The following is a 20,210-nucleotide window of genomic DNA, read 5'->3' as shown; positions in this document are numbered from 1 at the left end:
ATACATATTATATAGTAGTCTATGTTTCTTTAGAAGTTTTTTTACAGTGACCGTACACCATGGAGGATCTCTCCCATTATAAACTGTTCTACTGGGTATATATCTATTCAGTGTATGGTCAACTATTCTTTCTAACTTGAGCCATAGCTCCTCTACATGCTCATGTCTTGAGCTAAAAGTTTCATATTCCTCTTTGAGGCATGACACTATCATTTCTCTGTCTAGTTTGCTGAACATATAGATATTTCTGCTTGTTTTAGATGTCCTTTGTGTTTTGGTATTCATTGTTGCTGTAACTGCCTCATGGTCACCAATACCACCTCCGATGTGGTCTTCCTCAAAGAGGGCAGTTCTGTGTGTTGTCATTAGACCTAATATATTTCCATTACAAGTTGAGTTCTGAACTACCTGTTCTAAGTAGTTTCCAGAGAAGGCATTTAGAATTTTTTCACATGATGTCTTGTTACCCTCACCACTAACAAAACTACAATTACCTCAATCAATTGTTGGATGATTAAAGTCTCCTTAATGATTACGGTATGATAAGAAAACTCTTGTACAAGTGAAATGAAGTTTTCTCTAAAGTTTTTGGTTACTTTAGGAGGAGAATCCGGTTGTTGATAGAACGATCCTATTATAATTTTATGCATGCCCTTGATACTGAGTGTTGCCAAAACAATCTGTTCAATTTCTATCTTGCTGGATTTAAATTCCTAGTCTACTACGACAAATACACCACTTCCATTTCCAGTTTCCCTATCCAGTTTCCCCCAATTATGTCATTACTGTAAACTTCAAGTTTTAACCTGCTTTCTATGTTTATATTATGTGAGCTTCAGAGCTTTTCAGAAGCACTTCAAATTCTGGCACTTTGTTGCAAATGCTTCGACAATTGATCACTAGGATTTTGACACACTCATCTGCGGGAGGCAATTCTTCAGATCTTACGCTGGTACTTTTGGGTTTCCCACAGCTACTGTTAACTGGATTGGATGGAGAGTTATGTAATCTAAATAAATCATTGTTTACATCCCACACACTGTCAGCTAGCCTCTGATGTACAGTGTACACTTGACCTGTTTAGGGCAGGCATCTAACTCTCAACCATATGGTGCAAATCTAGGAAGTCTCAGCCTAGTTTGTCACAGAACCCTCAGTCTCTGGATAGAGCCTTCCACTCAGTTCAGCACCTGGGAGCCACAATCTGTTATGGGGACAATGCTGCAGATTGTGAGCTTTGTTGAAATTGTATGAGGAAGGTTGGTACTCTCAACCCTCTCTCTAGTCACTGGAAAGATACAAGTACGACCTTGGATCTCAGATAAAAGGCATTGTTTGTTTCAATGTGTACCACAATATTCAGTTGGTCCCAATCTGTTCCCCCAGTGGCTGCCAAAACAGCCTCTTCAACATCCTGAATGAGGCCTCCATGCATAAACACTGAGTGTACCTGGTTGTCCTTCCCATCTTTTGCTGCCATTTTCCTAAAGGATATCATTATTCACTATACAATTAATAGACCCGACCCTTTTGTGTTTGCATTTTCCTGACACGGGACAAAGTAGGTTTCCCCAAAACAAGTGAAAGGCAGCACCTCAAACTTGTTTGTTAGCGGGATTGGTGTAACACCCTGATTACTCCCTGGTCCCTGTCTACCTTGTACAGGATGCCTAGATCCACCACCGACATGCCACTTGCAGTCAGTAATGATGAGGCTTATATTTCCTGCAGGGAAGACATTGTCCACAGGAGAGGATAGTACTTGAGGTAACTTTTGAACCTCTGGTACACAACTCTTGGTAGTCCTCCCAACAAACAAATTCACAGCAGCTTCCAATCGCTTGACAGTAGTCAGGGTGATTCCGAGCTGCTTAGTAATAGGAACCAGCTCATTTCCTGCCTGAGAACAATAAGCACAGTGGGTTTGCCTTATGCCTGGTGCAATGTTTTACAGAACAGTAAACAATTTATGCTAGTGTAGTGTTCTATGGAATAGTAAACAAATAACTTTATATTAAGTTTGCTGATTCTCTTTTAATTTATGAGTTTGATATGTGACAGATGTTCTCAAGTAGTCTTGTACAATTTAATTAATTTATGGTAAAAAAAATAGATATCTATTAAAACAACAGTAAACTTGGTACAAGTTTCACTACTTCTGTGAAGTGTTTTTCAGGTTAAGCATTAATTTATGATAAAGGTAGACAATATACACCCCTATTAAAAGATAAAACTAATATGACATGATACTTTACTTATTCACAGTTTGTTGTCTCTTAACTGAAAACTTTTTTGAGTACTGAACAGTATTAAACAGTGACAGACCTGCAGTGCAGTAAACACAGTTTTTACTCACAACAACCAAAGAAATTAATGGAGATATTTCCCAGTGCCTACTGTTAACAAGAGAAATGACAGGAACAAGTGAATTCTTGGGGATATGATTGTACACAGACTTTATACATTACATTGCAGCACTTGATCCAGATGAGGACAAACTTGAGTTCACATGTTAACAGTACTTTCTAGGTACCAACTTCACTGCATAATTGTGCATACTGATAGAGAGAAGTTCACATGAAGACTGCAGCATGTGCACTCGTTACACAGAAGTTAACATGATAATGGCTAGCCATGGATGGAAGATTTTTGGTGGGGTGGGATATTTAGATACTTTAATGTAAGTGGTTTTGGTTTTTGGAAAACACACATTTGTTTATGAAACTGTATGGTTGACATTTACTAGAGTAGATGAGCTACAGATCAAGCAATAGTCTGGTTTATGTAATAAGTAGTTAGTTAACAAATTACAAAAGGTTGCAGAACTATTTAGTGTATCCACTGGAATTACATGTTTACAAGTACAGTTTTCATATTAGAAATCATGATATTTTCTACAAATTCCTAATTATTGGCTTTATTGATTAAATATGGGTGACATTTGGTCCAGAAAAATAAGAGTCCTGAAGTATCAGGGTAAATGTGGAAATTAGAAAGGCATACTGGCACAAAGCCAAAGGTAATTTTGGTTGCGTCTAGACTTCAATATGAATTATCTGTTAAGTTAATTAGTTTCCGGAGAATTAAAATAGGTTACTGTAAAGTTTTTCTAATGGTATGTGTTGAAACCACTGATCAGTTCAGTCAAAGTTTGAGATTTGATGTCATTATGATCATTTCAGTTATTCATTTCTTTTAATCAATATGATTTCCAGTAAAACTAAACACATCACAAATCAGCATACTGAAAGTTATCATCTGAATAATGAATTTGCACGGAATATGGTGTGAATAACATTTTGACCCATGTGGGCATACATTACATATATTTTTTGGAAATAATTTCATTTATTCATCTACATTAATGTTATCTACTTCAAAGCAGTCACCAATAGATACTATATACACTTATGCCAGCACTTCTTCCAATCCCCGAAACTCTTTATCTTTTAATCTCATCTATGCTTGTAAAATGATGGGCCTTCAAAGGTCTCTCTAATATGCAGAAAAAAGTCACAGGGCCATGTGTGCCGAACATGGAGGCTGGGGCATCATTACAGTGTTGTTTTTCAGTAAAAATTCGCAAACAAGCAACAGAGGCATTTGGCACAAATTCGCTGTCACACATTTCATTGCCATTGGCACGAGCCAATTGATACACCAATGTCATCAGCAACTTCTCTGACTGATTCTGTTATCATTCATAATCATTTCTTTCACTTTTCCATGTTTTCATCAGTAGTTAATGTTCCAGAGCATACAGAACACTCTTTATTTTCAACATCTTCACAGCCATTTTGGAAATGTTTATATCACTCGTAAACCCTCATTTTACCCACAGCAGACTCACCAGTAGCAATATTAAAAATAGTTAAATTTTATTTCACTTCTATAGAAAAATTCTTTGATCTATTTTTAAACCATGTTAATAATCACCACTTGTAAGAAAATATATGTAACTTTCTTGACAAGTAACTGAACATACAATATGGCTACCAGTGTACACATGCATTTCACCCAAGTTTACCAACACAATGAAAAATCACGAACATCTCACAAAAACCTCATAAAAACACAAAAGTCCCAATACTTCTGAATACACCTACTTCATGATATGGATAACTAGAGAAAATGGAAAATGAGAAAAAATTAATTATTAATAGGAGGTTGGATAGTTCTAGCACACACTGTTTCACATCCACTACCAGGTTTTCCCAAATCAAATCAGCTACTGAGTTCAACATTTTGTTAACTACTTGGAAAAGTATGTTCCTTCATATATCAGAGAGAGAGAGAGAGAGAGAGAGAGAGAGAGAGAGAGAGAGAGAAATACACTGTTCCCTGTAGGTTGGAAATTGAACTGTTGGCGCCATCAGGTAAAAGAGCAAGAATAATTTCCTTTTGTAGTTTGTAACAAATACTAGAAGTAATAAATACAATCATATTAAAATAATATAACTTTTACTGAAACATACCTTATAGACTAGTTTTGTGCATCACCATGTCTATCTCACAAACAAAAAACGCAGATTGTGCAATACTTTTTTTCCAGAAACAATAATGCCATATATCGTGTGGCCTCATAACATTTAGTCTGCTTGCTAAAGGGTTAACATAAATATTATGTCCTGAGTTAAGTAAGTTAATACCTCAGATTTCCCAAGAATTATACTCTCAATTCAGTGTTAAATACTGGTACTTACATCTTTCTAATTAACAAAAAACTGGTGTCTGTTCAAGAAAAATAAATTAAAAAGCAGTAATGTTTCTAGGATACTCTTATGTACATTTCTTCACATCAGTGTTAATGTTGTCAGTTCAGGTGATGGTCAGTTTATAAATTGCTTCATATTTCCCTAGTATTTTTGTACCTGTTAAAGACTACCCTCCTCCTACGATTACTTCAATCTGAAAGTCAGTTTCTTAATTGTGCTTACTCCAGTCTCATAACAATGAATTTGGTAACACCTTAAAATGATTATCATTGGCAGACTGAACTAATGAAAGCAATGATACATATATGTCGTCTTACAATCACCATTAAGTTCCTGTGTTTGTGTGAAATTACCTTAAGCAAGAACATGTTTGTACCATACGAGGATATGTGTATTTGATAGGGAAACAACATTCAGTAATAGCAGTTACCTCATTTGGCACATGGGTTAGTTTTAGTACTAATGTGATGTGGTGTTTCACTTTGGTCATGCGTACTAACATTGGAACATTTTCGATGGCATTCTTTCCTTAGTGAATCGTGTTCCGAGTCCCTTAACTTCAAATAATGATGGAAACTATACCACAATTCTAACACTGAATATTACAGATGATTCAATACATAATACATGTCTAAAAGATATCTGGTGCCATGGTAAAGTTTGCGACTTATCATATGTAGGTGAAACAGGTGGCAGATTTCAGTTCATTGGTACAATACAGGGAAAATATGGTTATCTACAAAGGAGACTACATACAGAACACTCTTACATCCCATCCCACGCTCAAGTGCATGGAGTCCATACAAAACAGAACTAATAGGAGATTTTGAAAGATGAAGAAGGGCAACACATATGGTCATAGATTTGTTTGAAAAATGGGAGAGCATCATGGAAATAATGAAAAATTAGAACTCTTGGATGCTTTAAGATAGGCACCAAGTAGCCCATGAAAGCCTAATTAAAAAGTCTCAAGAACCAGTATGAAGTGAGGAATATAGGAATATACTACAATAACCATATGCATTCCTGCCCTGAGAGACCATAAAGACAACATTAACTACAGCCCACACAGGGGCATTATATTAGTGTAGTTAACAACAAAATACAGTGCATTGTTATTCTGAGAATAAGCCCAGTAATGAAGTAAAAAGAAACTCTAATATGAGGTACAATGGGAAATCTTCCTTCACCCCCCACCCTGGTTACCTATTTCACCAAAGTTTCCAGCATATGAATGCATACATGAACTGAAGTAAATCAAGTATTTTAAATGCGGCTCACCACACATTACTGTTAATGTATGGTAGGTCAAGCTCAAAAATTAGGAGGAGGGAGAGAGAGAATTCTAACTGACACTGAACCAAGTGAGGTAGCACATTGGCACAGTAACAGTTCCGTTTAAAAATTATCCTTATATTATTAAAATGCAAGGTGTAATTCTTGAAGATACACAAGAAAATTTGTTACAGGTATGTTAAACACACAAAAATAATTATTTGTGTTTATTACATCCAAAGATGCACAAGGGAAATGAATTAACTCTTTCGCCACAAAAGGCATAATTAACTGAATACATGAAAATCTCGAAAGCTAAACCTGGGATCTAAGACCAGTAACGTATTATATTTTCTTATTAACTACACAAACAAAACATGCTGATATGAATAACTTTGTGCCATGATAAAGCAAATTCGAACATACAATTCCCTACAGTTATTTTATTTGTGGTGATAAATTCTCACTGACAAATCTGCTGTTTTAATTCAACACCAGCAAATAAGAAATTCATTGACTTTATGGTGGACCGTATAAAATGTAACTTACTTTTTGCGTTCAGAAATCCATTTTGCTATGTCTTCAGGTTTGTCTGTGATGGCACTGATCTTACTGTACAGTCCTGTTGCATGCTGCATCTCAACATGACGCATGACGACAGCTGCATGTGCGGTGAACTGACAGCCTTCCAAACCACAAGTCTGATGCTGTGACAGATGTTCTGTCAGAGTTTCTTCAGAGCGAAAACTTCGATCACATGTCTCACAGTAATGGCTGCCATCTTTAGAACAGGTACCCTGTAGGGATAATAAAGGACATTATTAGTTATTTAATAGAGACCATTTCTTCTTATCCTCTTCATTTACAATATTCAACAAGATGCACACAATACATCCATTTTCACCATTCTAACCTTCTTAAATGCATATGTACCGGTAACTCTTTTACCTATAGGTATTTCACAAAGAAGTAACTTATTTCTACGTGCTAACTTCTTTCTATGTACTTTCTATGTATCAAGGAAATCCAGCTACATTTCTGATAATCTTTGAGAAAAATGTCCTTTAACAAACACATGCTCTTAAACTACTTACTAAACTTTCCATTCTGATGTGTGTGCCCTCAGAGATGTTACCTAGAAAACGTTCAAATAACCTACTGGAATACACACACTTGAATTATCGTTAATTGTTGTTGTTGTTGTTGTTGTTGTTGTTGTGGTGGTCTTCAGTCCTGAGACTGGTTTGATGCAGCTCTCCATGCTACTCTATCCTGTGCAAGCTTCTTCATCTCCCAGTACCTACTGCAACCTACATCCTTCTGAATCTGCTTGGTGTATTGATCTCTTGGTCTCCCTCTACAATTTTTACCCTTCACACTGCCCTCCAATACTAAATTTGTGATCCCTCGATGCCTCAGATCATGTCCTACTAACCGATCCCTTCTTCTAGTCAAGTTGTGCCACAAACTTCTCTTCTCCCCAATCCTATTCAGTACCTTCTCATTAGTTATGTGATCTACCCATCTAATCTTCAGCATTCTTCGGTAGCACCATATTTCGAAAGCTTCTATTCTCTTCTTGTCCAAACTATTTATCGTCCATGTTTCACTTCCATACATGGCTACACTCCATACAAATACTTTCAGAAACGACTTCCTGACACTTAAATCTATACTCGATGTTAACAAATTTCTCTTCTTCAGAAACGCTTTCCTTGCCATTGCCAGTCTACATTTTATATCCTCTCTACTTCGACCATCATCAGTTATTTTACTCCCTAAATAGCAAAACTCCTTTACTACTTTAAGTGTCTCATTTCCTAATCTAATCCCCTCAGCATCACCCGATTTAATTTGACTACATTCCATTATCCTCGTTTTGCTTTTGTTGATGTTCATCTTATATCCTCCCTTCAAGACACTATCCATTCCATTCAACTGCTCTTCCAAGTCCTTTGCTGTCTCTGACAGAATTACAATGTCATCGGCGAACCTCAAAGTCTTTATTTCTTCTCCATAGACTTTAATACCTACTCCGAATTTTTCTTTTGTTTCCTTTATTGCTTGCTCAATATACAGATTGAATAACATCGGGGAGAGGCTACAACCCTGTCTCACTCCCTTCCCAACCATTGCTTCCCTTTCATGCCCCTCGACTCTTATAACTGCCATTTGGTTTCTATACAAATTGTAAATAGCCTTTCGCTCCCTATATTTTACCCCTGCCACCTTCAGAATTTGAAAGAGAGTATTCCAGTCAACATTGTCAAAAGCTTTCTCTAAGTCTACAAATGCTATTGACTAACGTGTTCCAATATTTCTACGGAATCCAAACTGATCTTCCCCAAGGTCGGCTTCTACTAGTTTTTCCATTCGTCTGTAAAGAATTCGCGTTAGTATTTTGCAGCCGTGACTTATTAAACTGATAGTTTGGTAATTTTCACATCTGCCAACGCCTACTTTCTTTGGGATTGGAATTATTATATTCTTCTTGAAGTCTGAGGGTATTTCGCCTGTCTCATACATCTTGCTCACCAGATGGTAGAGTTTTGTCAGGACTGGCTCTCCCAAGGCCGTCAGTAGTTCTAATGGAATGTTGTCTACTCCCAGGGCCTTGCTTCTACTCAGGTCTTTCAGTGCTCTGTCAAACTCTTCACGCAGTATCATATCTCCCATTTCATCTTCATCTACATCCTCTTCCATTTCCATTGTCCTCAAGTACATCGCCCTTGTATAGAACCTCTATATACTCCTTCCACTTTTCTGCTTTCCCTTCTTTGCTTAGAACTGGGTTTCCATCTGAGCTGCTGATAGTCATACAAGTGGTTCTCTTTTCTCCAAAGGTCTCTTTAATTTTCCTGTAGGCAGTATCTATCTTACCCCTAGTGAGATAAGCCTCTAAATCCTTACATTTATCCTCTAGCCATCCCTGCTTAGCCATTTTGCACTTCCTGCCGATCTCATTTTTGAGACATTTGTATTCCTTTTTGCCAGCTTCATTTGCTGCATTTTTATATTTTCTCCTTTCATCAATTAAATTCAATATTTCTTCTGTTACCCAAGGATTTCTACTAGCCCTCGTCTTTTTACCTACTTGATCCTCTGCTGCCTTCACTACTTCATCCCTCAAAGCTACCCATTCTTCTTCTACTGTATTTCTTTCCCCCATTTCTGCCATTTGTTCCCTTACGCTCTCCCTGAAACTCTGTACAACCTCTGGTTTAGTCAGTTTATCCAGGTCCCATCTCCTTAAATTCCCACCTTTTTGCAGTTTCTTCAGTTTTAATCTACAGTTCATAACCAATAGATTATGGTCAGAGTCCACATCTGCCCCTGGAAATGTCTTACAATTTAAAACCTGGTTCCTAAATCTGTCTTACCATTATATAATCTATCTGATACCTTCTAGTATCTCCAGGATTCTTCCATGTATACAACCTTCTTTTATGATTCTTGAACCAAGTGTTAGCTATGATTAAGTTGTGCTCTGTGCAAAATTCTACCAGGCGGCTTCCTCTTTATCGTTAATGTTTTAGGAAAATGTATTTTAAGAATCATATAGAGAATTATTATCCACATGCAAAAAATGTTAAATATTTGGTGTAAACATAAATACTGAATGAATGCAATTTCAAACAACTTTAACACACACAACACTGTAGAGTATCTGTACTCACTTCCTGTTGATAAAATCAAAATATTTCACTGTCATCACGAAGTAACTCAACTGAATATCACACTGGAATAATTTCAGTTCCCCTATCAATTAGACACATAAATTACATTTCAAACATTTCATTTATAATGAGAATAACAATTACATTGACATTAGCTCTGGTATCATCAGTGTCATATAATGGTTAGTGTTGCTGGTTGGCATTGCTGCAGGTCAGCAGTTAAAACATGACAACCAGCAATTATTTGCTATTTTGCATTTATCATTTCTGGTAAGGTTCTTGAAATATCTTATGTTTGTAAAGTTTGTATACCTGGAATATTCAATGTTTGTATAAATAACTGCATGTTAGCGTTCTTAATGAAGGTGCCTTCATTGATAAGTATTCTATTTCACTGACGAACCAGTTTTTGGATTTGGACTTAAGTGTGGCTATGATGTGACATTGTTTGGTAGAGATACCGGCTACTTTGAAACATCTACATCACCATGGCTCCAATTAGGCAATGTAAAACCCATCGCCTACAAGGACAGGAACCAAAATACAAGCAGTACAGCATTCCTACAGTATAAATATTGAGGAGACCAATGGATTCAAAGCCAGCAGTAAGTCAGCTGCACATCTTGCACTGATCAGTGTTCTCTAGAGATGCTGCTCAAGACTCAAAGAAATTGCTGAAAGGATTCAACCTAGTTGCCATATACAACAGGTGGGATGACATGATTTGCTTGGCAAATGTTTACTTTTACTTGGATGGTAAAGCCCAGCAGCAGTACAAGAACAACATAGCTGAGACAAATTTCCGGCCAAATTATAGAAAATGTCTGGCAAGAAGCAGCACTTTCATACATACTGAATGTTTTGGCTCAGTAAAACATAGTGAAACTGAATGTGACAGAAGCTGACTTAATGTCACACTTGATGAAAGGAGTCACAGAAGACATGTACCTTGATCTTCTAGTAAATGGTGTCACAAAAACAGGGAAATTCATCAAGTGGCACCAATGAATCAAGGAAATACAACAGAAGAGAATTGGATGAAAGAGATATGCCCAACGGCCAATTATGGTCCATGTAGCAGTTATAAAAGACCACTGTGAGCTCACCTCTCTCATACACCGGATAGTATGAGAAGCAATACATGACAGCCAGGAATGTCAAACCAATTATACAAGAGATATTGGCCTTGAATGTTAAGCTGATATGTCAGCAGGTGATAGAGAGTGTCGAGGACGAGATGTATTGGTCTCTAGCACCAATCACCACTACTGCTTGACGCTCCATCAAGAATGATCTCTGCCAATCCGTTTTGCTACCACTATCAAACGACAATCCAAAATCCGACTAACACAGGTAGAACCAACTCTTTAACCAAGTAAAATGTCCTGCAGAAGAACAGACATTTGGAGGACAGACGACAATATGCCACTCTGTTTTCACTGTGGACATCTTGGACACATTGTGCACTACAGAAGAAAACGCTAATGTTCAACAACTATTACCCACAAGACATCAACCATCACAACAGTCCCATTCATGCAAGTTATCTGTAGATGATTATAATCGATCTGTGAGCTGAAGCTCATCACTATACTCAGGATGAAGTCACACACCAACACGATGTAGTCATCTGCCATCACCGTACAGAGGTCCCAACTGCTCGCTTAGCTGTCAAATTCGAGAAACCTAAGGTAAGCTAACACCTATGGATGAGAGGCAGCCACAGATCAAAATCCTTCTTAGATGAAAGCTACAAACAGGACAGGAAATCTTACTGACATTGTCATTGATGTCCAACCAGTCAGGGCACTAGCCAAGTTGATGGTCTTTTTTTTTTTTTTTTTTTATAATGTAGAATGCTTATCAACACCAGCTGACAGGAACAGGGACTGCAAGAATAGCTATTACTCACAGAACATGGCTCTTTGAAATTGTCATTTGAACAGAATGTAGCCATAATGTTATTCTGGGTTGGAACTTCTTGAGACATCACAAGCAGTCACAGACCGTGGAAGATCAGAGCATCAGACTGACGAAGCTGTTCCAATGTATCAACAGTGTTGATACGAATTCCATCCAATAGATGAGCTTATATTACACTCAGCAATCTCTTCTATACGCTTCTTTTCAATCCATACTCAGCTTTAAAACAAAGCTAATACAACAAGGCATTTTCAATTGTCAACCACACAATAAAAGAAAGAGCCAGTAAATATATGTCCGTTCCCCTTCCTATCTGATGCACAATGCACATGCAGTTTTAATATAAGAAGAATAAGGACAGAGCCAAAAAGATAAATGCCACTACCCCATCTTAGGTTAAATTGGTGATGTGGCAACAAGGAGGGTGCTCAAATAAATGTTAAAGAGGTTTAACATTCCACCGGCACTGACATCATCAGAGGCAGAACAGGCTCAGTTGTTCAAGCATGGCGTACAAAACCAATTAACTCACTAAAGGAAACAGTTACAATCCTTAATCAGGGTGGCCAGATAGGCATTTTAACCTATGGTGACTCCCTTTATTCACCTCCACTGATAGCAATAGACGACATGCCACACTGGCCAAAAGCAATCAATCAGCGAAGCACCTGCCGGCAACTACGTCACTGCATTTCTCCAACAACCACATGACCATTTCTCCAACAACCACATTGGTCACTTCCATCGCAGGTAGATCTTTGACCACCTCACATTCCAGGAGACAAGTGCCCCCATTGGCACTTGCCCAGTCCCATTCCTGTTTCAACGAGGTAACATCTCCTGGGTATGCCTTGCATAACGCCATGTGGTTTTGTCATTATGCACTACACTTCATCAGAGTTCACACTAACAGCAGGGGTTTCATGCCAGTATTCAATTTCTATATTTCTTCATAGTTTGGTAAACATGAGAGGTTCCACTCCATCTTCCGCACCCCATCCTGAAGCTGTGTTTCCTTAATGGAGTTGTGTCACGGTTCTGGAAAGTCTGATGCCAGACACCCAGTCCACTCACCTAGATTACTAAGTGCAGTGAAGTGGGTTCAGTGCAGTGAGTGCCGAAGTACCAGGTGACTTACATTACCATTTCATCCCCAGCTGCTCTGGTATCCCTTTACCGTCAAGCGCACCCAGAAACAAGTTTCTTTTGTCCAACCACGCTGGCTTCCTTCACCACCAAGCGAGGCCACCTTTCTCCTAATCCACCACTCCCCCCCCCCTTTTTTTGTGTATACGTACACTATGTGATCAGAAGTGCACAGACACCTGGCTGAAAAGGACTTGCTAGTCCGTGGCACCCTCCATCAGTAATGCTGGAAATCAATATGGTGTTGGCCCACCCTTAACCTTAATGATAGCTTCCACTCATGCAGGCATACATTCAATCAGATGCTGGAAGGTTTCTTGGGGAATGGTCGCCCATTCTTCATGGAGTGCTGCACTGAGGAGAGGTACTGACGTCGGTCGGTGAGGCCTGGCATGAAGTCGGCATTCCAAAACATCCCAAAGGTGTTCTATTGGTTTCAGGTCCGGACTCTGTGCAGGTCAGTCCATTACAGGGACGTTATTGTCATGTAACCACTCTGCCACAGGCCGTGCATTATGAACAGGTGCTCCATCCCGTTGAAAAATGCAAATGCTATCCCCAAATTGCTCTTCACCAGTGAGAAGCAAGAAGGTGCTTAAAACATCAATGTAGGCCCATGCAAAACAACAAGAGAGTGCAAGCCCCTCCACGAAAAACTCAACCACACCATAACACCACCGCCTCCGAATTTTACTGTTGGCACTACACATGTTGGCAGATGACGATCACAGGCCATTCCTCGTACCCACACCCTACTGGCAGATTGCCACATTGTGTACTGTGATTCGTCACTCCACACAATTTTTTTCCAGTGTTCAATCGTCCAATGTTTATGCTCCTTACACCAAGCACAGTGTCATTTTGTGTTTACCACTGTGATGTGTGGCTTATGAGCAGCCACTCAACCATGGAATCCAAGTTTTCTCACCTCCCGCCTAACTGTCATAGTACTTGCAGTGGATCCTGATGCAGTTTGGCATTCCTGTGTGATGATCTGGATAGATATCTGCCTATTATACATTACAAACCTCTTCAACTGTCAGTGGTCTGTCAGTCAACAGATGAGGTTGGCCTGTACGCTTTTGTGCTGTAAGTGTCCCTTCACATTTCCACTTCACTATCACATTGGAAACAGTTGACCTACGGATGTTAGAAGTGTGGAATCTCATGTACAGACATATGACCCAAGTGACACCCAATCACCTGACTACATTCAAAATCCGTGAGTTCCGAGGAGTGCCCCATTCTGCTATCTCACAATGTTTAATAATTGCTGAGAGCACTGATATGGAGTACCTGGCGGTAGGTGGCAGCGCAATGCACTTAATATGAAAAACATTTGTTTTTGGGGACATCCGGATACCTTTGATCACATAGTGTATTTCATGTGTGTGAATGTTATTTCAGTGGTACATTGCAGTAATGTCTCCCCTTCCATGTTTGTTTGTTCAAGTCACCAGATGTTGCTGTGTCTAATACTGTAACCTGTGAATTGCTATGTCTTGTTTAAAAGACTCTGCCTCAAGTGAGTGCTCCTCTTAACTCCAAAAATGCAAATTCATTATGCTTTCTTGTAATAGTTAGTCTTTAGGAACAAGTATCATGCAAACCAGCTCATGTGTTTCCTTCAGTACTTTTCATTAATCGTTATTTATTTTTTTCCAAATTTCTGTAAGCCCAGAAACTTGCAAGCCCTTAAGAGTGAAGGAGGAAACAATGTCATTCCTTCAAACCTAACTAAACTCTGGTGTCTTAAGTAGTTTGTCAGATGGGAGCACCTAGACAAAGGACTGTCAGGTTCCGTGAGGGCACAGAGGCTCATATACAACACCCAAACAAACAATAGTGTCAAACTTACAAAGAGAACATATTTTAAAAATTTCTCAAAACCCAAATAACTCCAGAAGAATTTCTTCTGTATACAATATGCAGTCCATGATTACAAAAACCACATGTTCTAGTGACTGGTATTTCACATAATGTTGCTTTAAAAGACAAGGCAATAAACAGAAATACATATGAGGTGTCTGCTTTCTGGAAGTAACAAACATAATTGAGCTAGATGAAATTTTGTTTCAACTCTATACTTTGTAAATTAAAACATTGTCTACTCCAAATCAGGTGATTATTCCCACACCAAGTTTTGTAAAAATGTATTTAGCGAAAAAGAGTTTGGAGAGTGAAATGAGTATACATTACCTTTATTCCAGCAACTGGTATTTTGTTTATTGAGTCAGTGCGTAAATTCTTAGTCTTTTTCCATTCATTTAATAAACACAACAGACACACATAACAGAGCCTTTAGTCATCAATAATACAGGGTGATCAAAAAGTCAGTATAAATTTGAAAACTGAATAAATCACGGAAAAATGTAGATAGAGAGGTACAAATTGACACACATGCTTGGAATGACATGGGGTTTTTATTATAACCAAAAAAATACAAACATTCAGAAAATGTCTGACAGATGGCGCTTCATCTGATCAGAATAGCAATAATTAGCATAACAAAGTAAGACAAAGCGAAGATGATGTTCTTTACAGGAAATGCTCAATATGTTCACCATCATTCCTCAACAATAGCTGTAGTCAAGGAATAATGTTGTGGACAGCACTGTAAAGCATGTCCGGAGTTATGGTGAGGCATTGGCATCGGATGTTGTCTTTCAGCATCCCTAGAGAAGTCGGTCGATCACAATACATTTGCGATTTCAGGTAACCCAAAAGCCAATAATCGCACGGACTGAGGTCTGGGGACCTGGGAGGCCAAGCATGATGAAAGTGGCAGTTGAGCACACGATCATCACCAAACGACACGTGCAGGAGATCTTCCACGCGTCAAGCAATATGGGGTGGTTCTAATAAAACCCCATGTCATTCCAAGCATGTGTGTCAATTTTTACCTCTCTATCTACATTATTCCACGGTTTATTAAGTTTTCAGATTTATACTGACTTTTTGATCACCTGGTATATTCTCCTTCGCTATTTACAACAGTCTGCCATTTCTGGCAAAACTTTTCAATTCCAAAACTGTAAAAATCATGTGGTTTTGAGACAAAGAACTCATCAAGTCATGTTCAAACCGCATTTTAATCTGGAAAGGAAGTTTTCAGAAGGTTGTTCGACAGGGAAAGGTGGAAATCTGAGGGCGCAATATCAAGTGAATATGGTGGATATGGAATGACTTCCCAACCAAACTACTGTATAGTGTTTTTTTTTGAGTCCAGCAGAATGCAAGTAGGCATTATTATGGAGTAGCATTGTTATGCAGTCTTTCTGGCCATCATGCCTGGACTGTGTCTGCAAGAAGTCTCAGTTGTTGACAATACATGTCAGCACTGATATTTACATCTCAGGGAGGTAAATCACAGTACACCACACTGGAACTGTTCCACCGAATGCCTAACATTATCTTTTGTGGGTACAAGCAGGTCTTCAAACAGCGAGTTGCTGCTTTGTTTCAGCTCAACCATTCCTTTCTTTTCCTTCTGTTAGCATGAAGACACCATTTCTCATCACCAGTAATGATACAGGATAGGAACGGTTGGTGTTGCTTTTAAGTCAACTAATAGCGAGCAAACAGAGATGCACATATGGCCACTCACTGATTTCTGCTATTTTGGCTCAGAGCATGTGGTACCCACATGCCTGATTTTTGAATCTTCCCCATTGCATGCAAATGTCGCATGATGGTGGAATGATCACAGTTCATAACATTTGCCAGTTCTCAAATACAGTGACAAGGATCACTGTGGACTAATGTGTTCAAATGACCTTCATAAAATGGCGAAGGTCTTCTTGAATGTGGAGAGTTCCTAATGTCAAAATGATCCTCCTCAAAACAAGAAAATCGTTTTCTTCTGTGCACTGTCCAATGGCATTATCCCCATACACGCTGCAAATGTTTCTGGCTGTCACCACTGCTGTCATCCGTCTATTGAACTCAAACAGAAGAGTATGTTGAAAATGTTATGATTTTTCCACTTGATACCCCAATTTCTAGCACCCACAGCTCCACTCACTATCCCCGAATGACAAAATGACCATATTTAAACTCAAATACCAACAGTGTACCACAATTAAAAAATGATTATCGATAAATAAACCCATAATACTAAGAAGCAAAACAAAAATGCTATGAACTTATACACCAACCTAATATAAGGGCTCTGAATTACAAAATGCATTTTAATCAAGAGTTACCAGTACAAAAGAAATGAAAATACAGCTGTCATAAAGCAAATATTTTAAGTGGGGCAATGTGTGAGTACACATACTGACAACTCTTCTAGATAAGTTTATGGTTTTTATCGCTATTTCAATGTGTTTCATGTAATTCTAACACCAATAAAATTACTTCATTAGTGAACCTCAGAAATTTTATAACAAGAAATATTGCTTTAAGGTTTTTTTATACAAACAACCCTCTATGTGAACAAGCCACAATTTTGACTTAATATACTTCATAAAAAGCACAAAAGATGGCTGCAGCCTGAATTTGAGCTGCATTCTATTTTACATAAAAGCTAAGCCAATTACAGCACGCACAGTTCTCCTCATTCAAATAATAATTGTAAGAATTGATGATGGTGACATATCTTAAATTGCAGAGTAAGGATGAATTCACTCAAATCACACAAGAACACTTATGCTGTCTGATTACAAAGATTTCACACCTGTAATAGGCACTTATTGTCATCAGGTCCAGAGCACAATACAGGTAAGGAATAGTGGAGCTACCAGTATAATGTCCAGGTAGTTTTGTGGTCACATCTAAAGGCTGTAAAATGGGAATGTGTTTCCATTTGGTTCAAATACTACTTCAGCTTAATTTTTTGTGCTACTGTTATTTGTGTTGCAGACAGACAACACAAAGTTTGTAAAGCAAAGAGATTGCCATTCCTAAGATATTTCCAATCCTTAAAATGGCACAGCATATGGTTTCTTAAAAACTTAATCTCTCCATAAAAGGTCTGTGATTTCAATGAACGTATACATGCCATGAGAAAGGCAGTCTATGAGTTAGGCAACTAATCTGATTTTTGCCTGGTTTCTCCACACAGTTAAATGTCTTATTCCCTTATTCCAACTTGTCTGATTCAGTCCTATTTATAAAGATACTTTATCACCCTAATAATAATGTACTCACAGTCACATGCAATTGCCCTGAAGTGCACCAGACATTTTTCATTGCATTTCATATAAAATGAAGACACAGTTAACTGTTATTGCTGATCACATCTAAGTATCAGCTTCAGCACTTTTTCAGACAGCAAAATGAACTAAGTTCTTAGGTGTATGACATCTGAATGGCAAGTGCTGCCAAAGATCACACTGTAAAATATGGTTGAGGAATCTATCTTTGTGTCATGACATATATGACAAACATACTAACTCACAGAATAAGATGAACTGCTTACTGTCATCTCCTGGGTCAGTAGGCCTATATTAGTGAAGACATAGGATTAACAATCCAAACCTTATCTCTGTATCTTATGAAAGGGTCAGACCAAAAGGTGGCAATGAAGTTGAGGTCTGCTGAAGGATATCTATTAAGAAGAACAATCTAGTTCTGTCCAGCAAACTGTTCCAGCATATTCGTGTTGGAAACATTACACCCTCAAGATACAGTAGTCATACAGCCTACATCATGGTATTACTCGTAACATGGACATACTGGGTAGCTCCATCAAGCTGATTATCTACCTGTGAAGTTTGCCAGTCCATGGAGAAAGATCCAGCCTTATATTGCCATAAATACAGTGTCAATGCAATGGTGGAATATTTGTTCTGGAACAGATACCTTATAGCCAGTAAACCCATGTCTGAACATATTCCACTGACAGAAGTTTCATTTTGCAAGAAAATATAGCATTTCACCATTTGCAAGTGACATTTTCATACACAAATGCTAGCAAATGTCGATCATGAAGCCTCTAATTGAATTCTGATTACATTCCTTATCTTGTCTCCCGAAGACAGTGCCACACTTTGTCTGCTGATCTGAGAAATTTTGTATTGTCTCTCATCTGCATTGCATTTTAAACTAGTTTTCTCTACTGATTACTTTAGTATCCTAAGCTACTGTTATAACATGAAATTCTTTACCTTACATACAACCACTGTTTTATCCACCATCACACAGGCCGTTGAGGAATATATCACACTCAGGCCACTAATGGCAAAAAATTCCCTTCAATCAAAAGAGCTACACTGTCATCACAAATACAATATTTCAATGCCTATGTTAATCTGATGACACGCAGTTCCTGAGCACTACAGCGACCACAGCCATAACAAAACATATCAAATTCTACAGATGATGGTAGTCCCTGTTCGCAATTGCAAATTCATTTGAGATGTAATCACAAATGGCTTTATGACACATAGTTATGGCCCAGGAAAAGGTGACTAGATTCCAAGCATAGAGGTGCAAGTGTGTGATATTTAGTTTTATGTTGTCACTGGTTACCATAGGACAAACGATACACTTGCAGACACACGTAACATGTCACACGTAACATGTCAGAATAGAGCCACCACATACTGGATGTCTAAAATGCAAAACTATTCTTATAAATGATGACCAGATCCTATCCATTTGGGACTGTTCAGTGAAGTAGCTGGACACACCTAAAGCAGTGGTACACAACCATTACCACAAGATGCTGAAATGATGTTACCAGAAGGCTTTTAAATCATATTCAAAATTGCAGGACACAAAAGAAACTCTGAGTTGATAAACCTTTAATAACCAAAAGCTAGTGGGAGAGAGATGAATTTTATTGTTTGCATAGCTCGTTACAAAGGCATCAACCATGGTCTGCAATTATCAGTTAAAATACTAAATGCAAAAGTAAACCAATCACAATTAGTCAACAGTGAATACAGGAATTTATATTTTGTTATGGCTATGAATTGAAGGGAGTGATTGAAATGTATCTTACCTCACAAATATTTTAAAAAGAGCAGCTTTTACTAAAAGAGTCTAATGTTTTACCACAACAGTAGTGAGAGTTAAAGTAAAGGCAAGAAGTTCACAACATAAAACATAACATAACAACATCTGTTGCAACCTACACAAATAAACAAAGTTTAATTTGTGTCAAGTTTATGACACTTTTTTTAGATAAGATTTCTGAGTAAGATATCTGAGATCTGCAAAAGTAATGACAACTTATGATGCAGCTAATATCCTGGCATTCCTTGATAAGCCTACATAAAAGCACCATGGTGGGTTTCCGCTCTAATCATCATGTTTCTTGTTGAGTGGAAACTGCCTAGATGACATTGGCTATCCATCACTGTTTCAGGCTACTTGTATAGAACTGAAATTCAGAGAGAGAGAGAGAGAGAGAGAGAGAGAGAGAGAGAGAGAGAAGGGGGAGGGGGGGGGGGTGCTGGACACTACTTACCTTCAGAATATGTAGTTCCCAGTATTGATAGCAAAAAGAAGAAACAAGTTACTCCTA

The 20,210-nt window shown here is 38.2% G+C and overlaps 1 protein-coding gene across 2 annotated transcripts in view; it reads right to left on the bottom strand.

Annotated features, from left to right (window-relative positions):
• Positions 1-20,210, bottom strand: part of LOC126236703 (nuclear fragile X mental retardation-interacting protein 1) — a 142,812-nt gene that overhangs the window by 66,577 nt on the left and 56,025 nt on the right. For both annotated transcript variants that reach the window (XM_049946222.1, XM_049946221.1), the window contains exon 2: positions 6,540-6,787. In XM_049946222.1, coding sequence (XP_049802179.1) covers positions 6,540-6,787 — 248 coding nt within the window. The remainder of the gene's footprint in view (positions 1-6,539; positions 6,788-20,210) is intronic.

The sequence above is a fragment of the Schistocerca nitens genome, chromosome 2 (genome assembly GCF_023898315.1).
Source record: "Schistocerca nitens isolate TAMUIC-IGC-003100 chromosome 2, iqSchNite1.1, whole genome shotgun sequence".
Lineage (NCBI taxonomy): Eukaryota > Metazoa > Arthropoda > Insecta > Orthoptera > Acrididae > Schistocerca > Schistocerca nitens.
The sequence above is the reverse complement of the archived record's forward strand: the minus strand, read 5'-3'. Positions and strand labels throughout refer to the sequence as shown.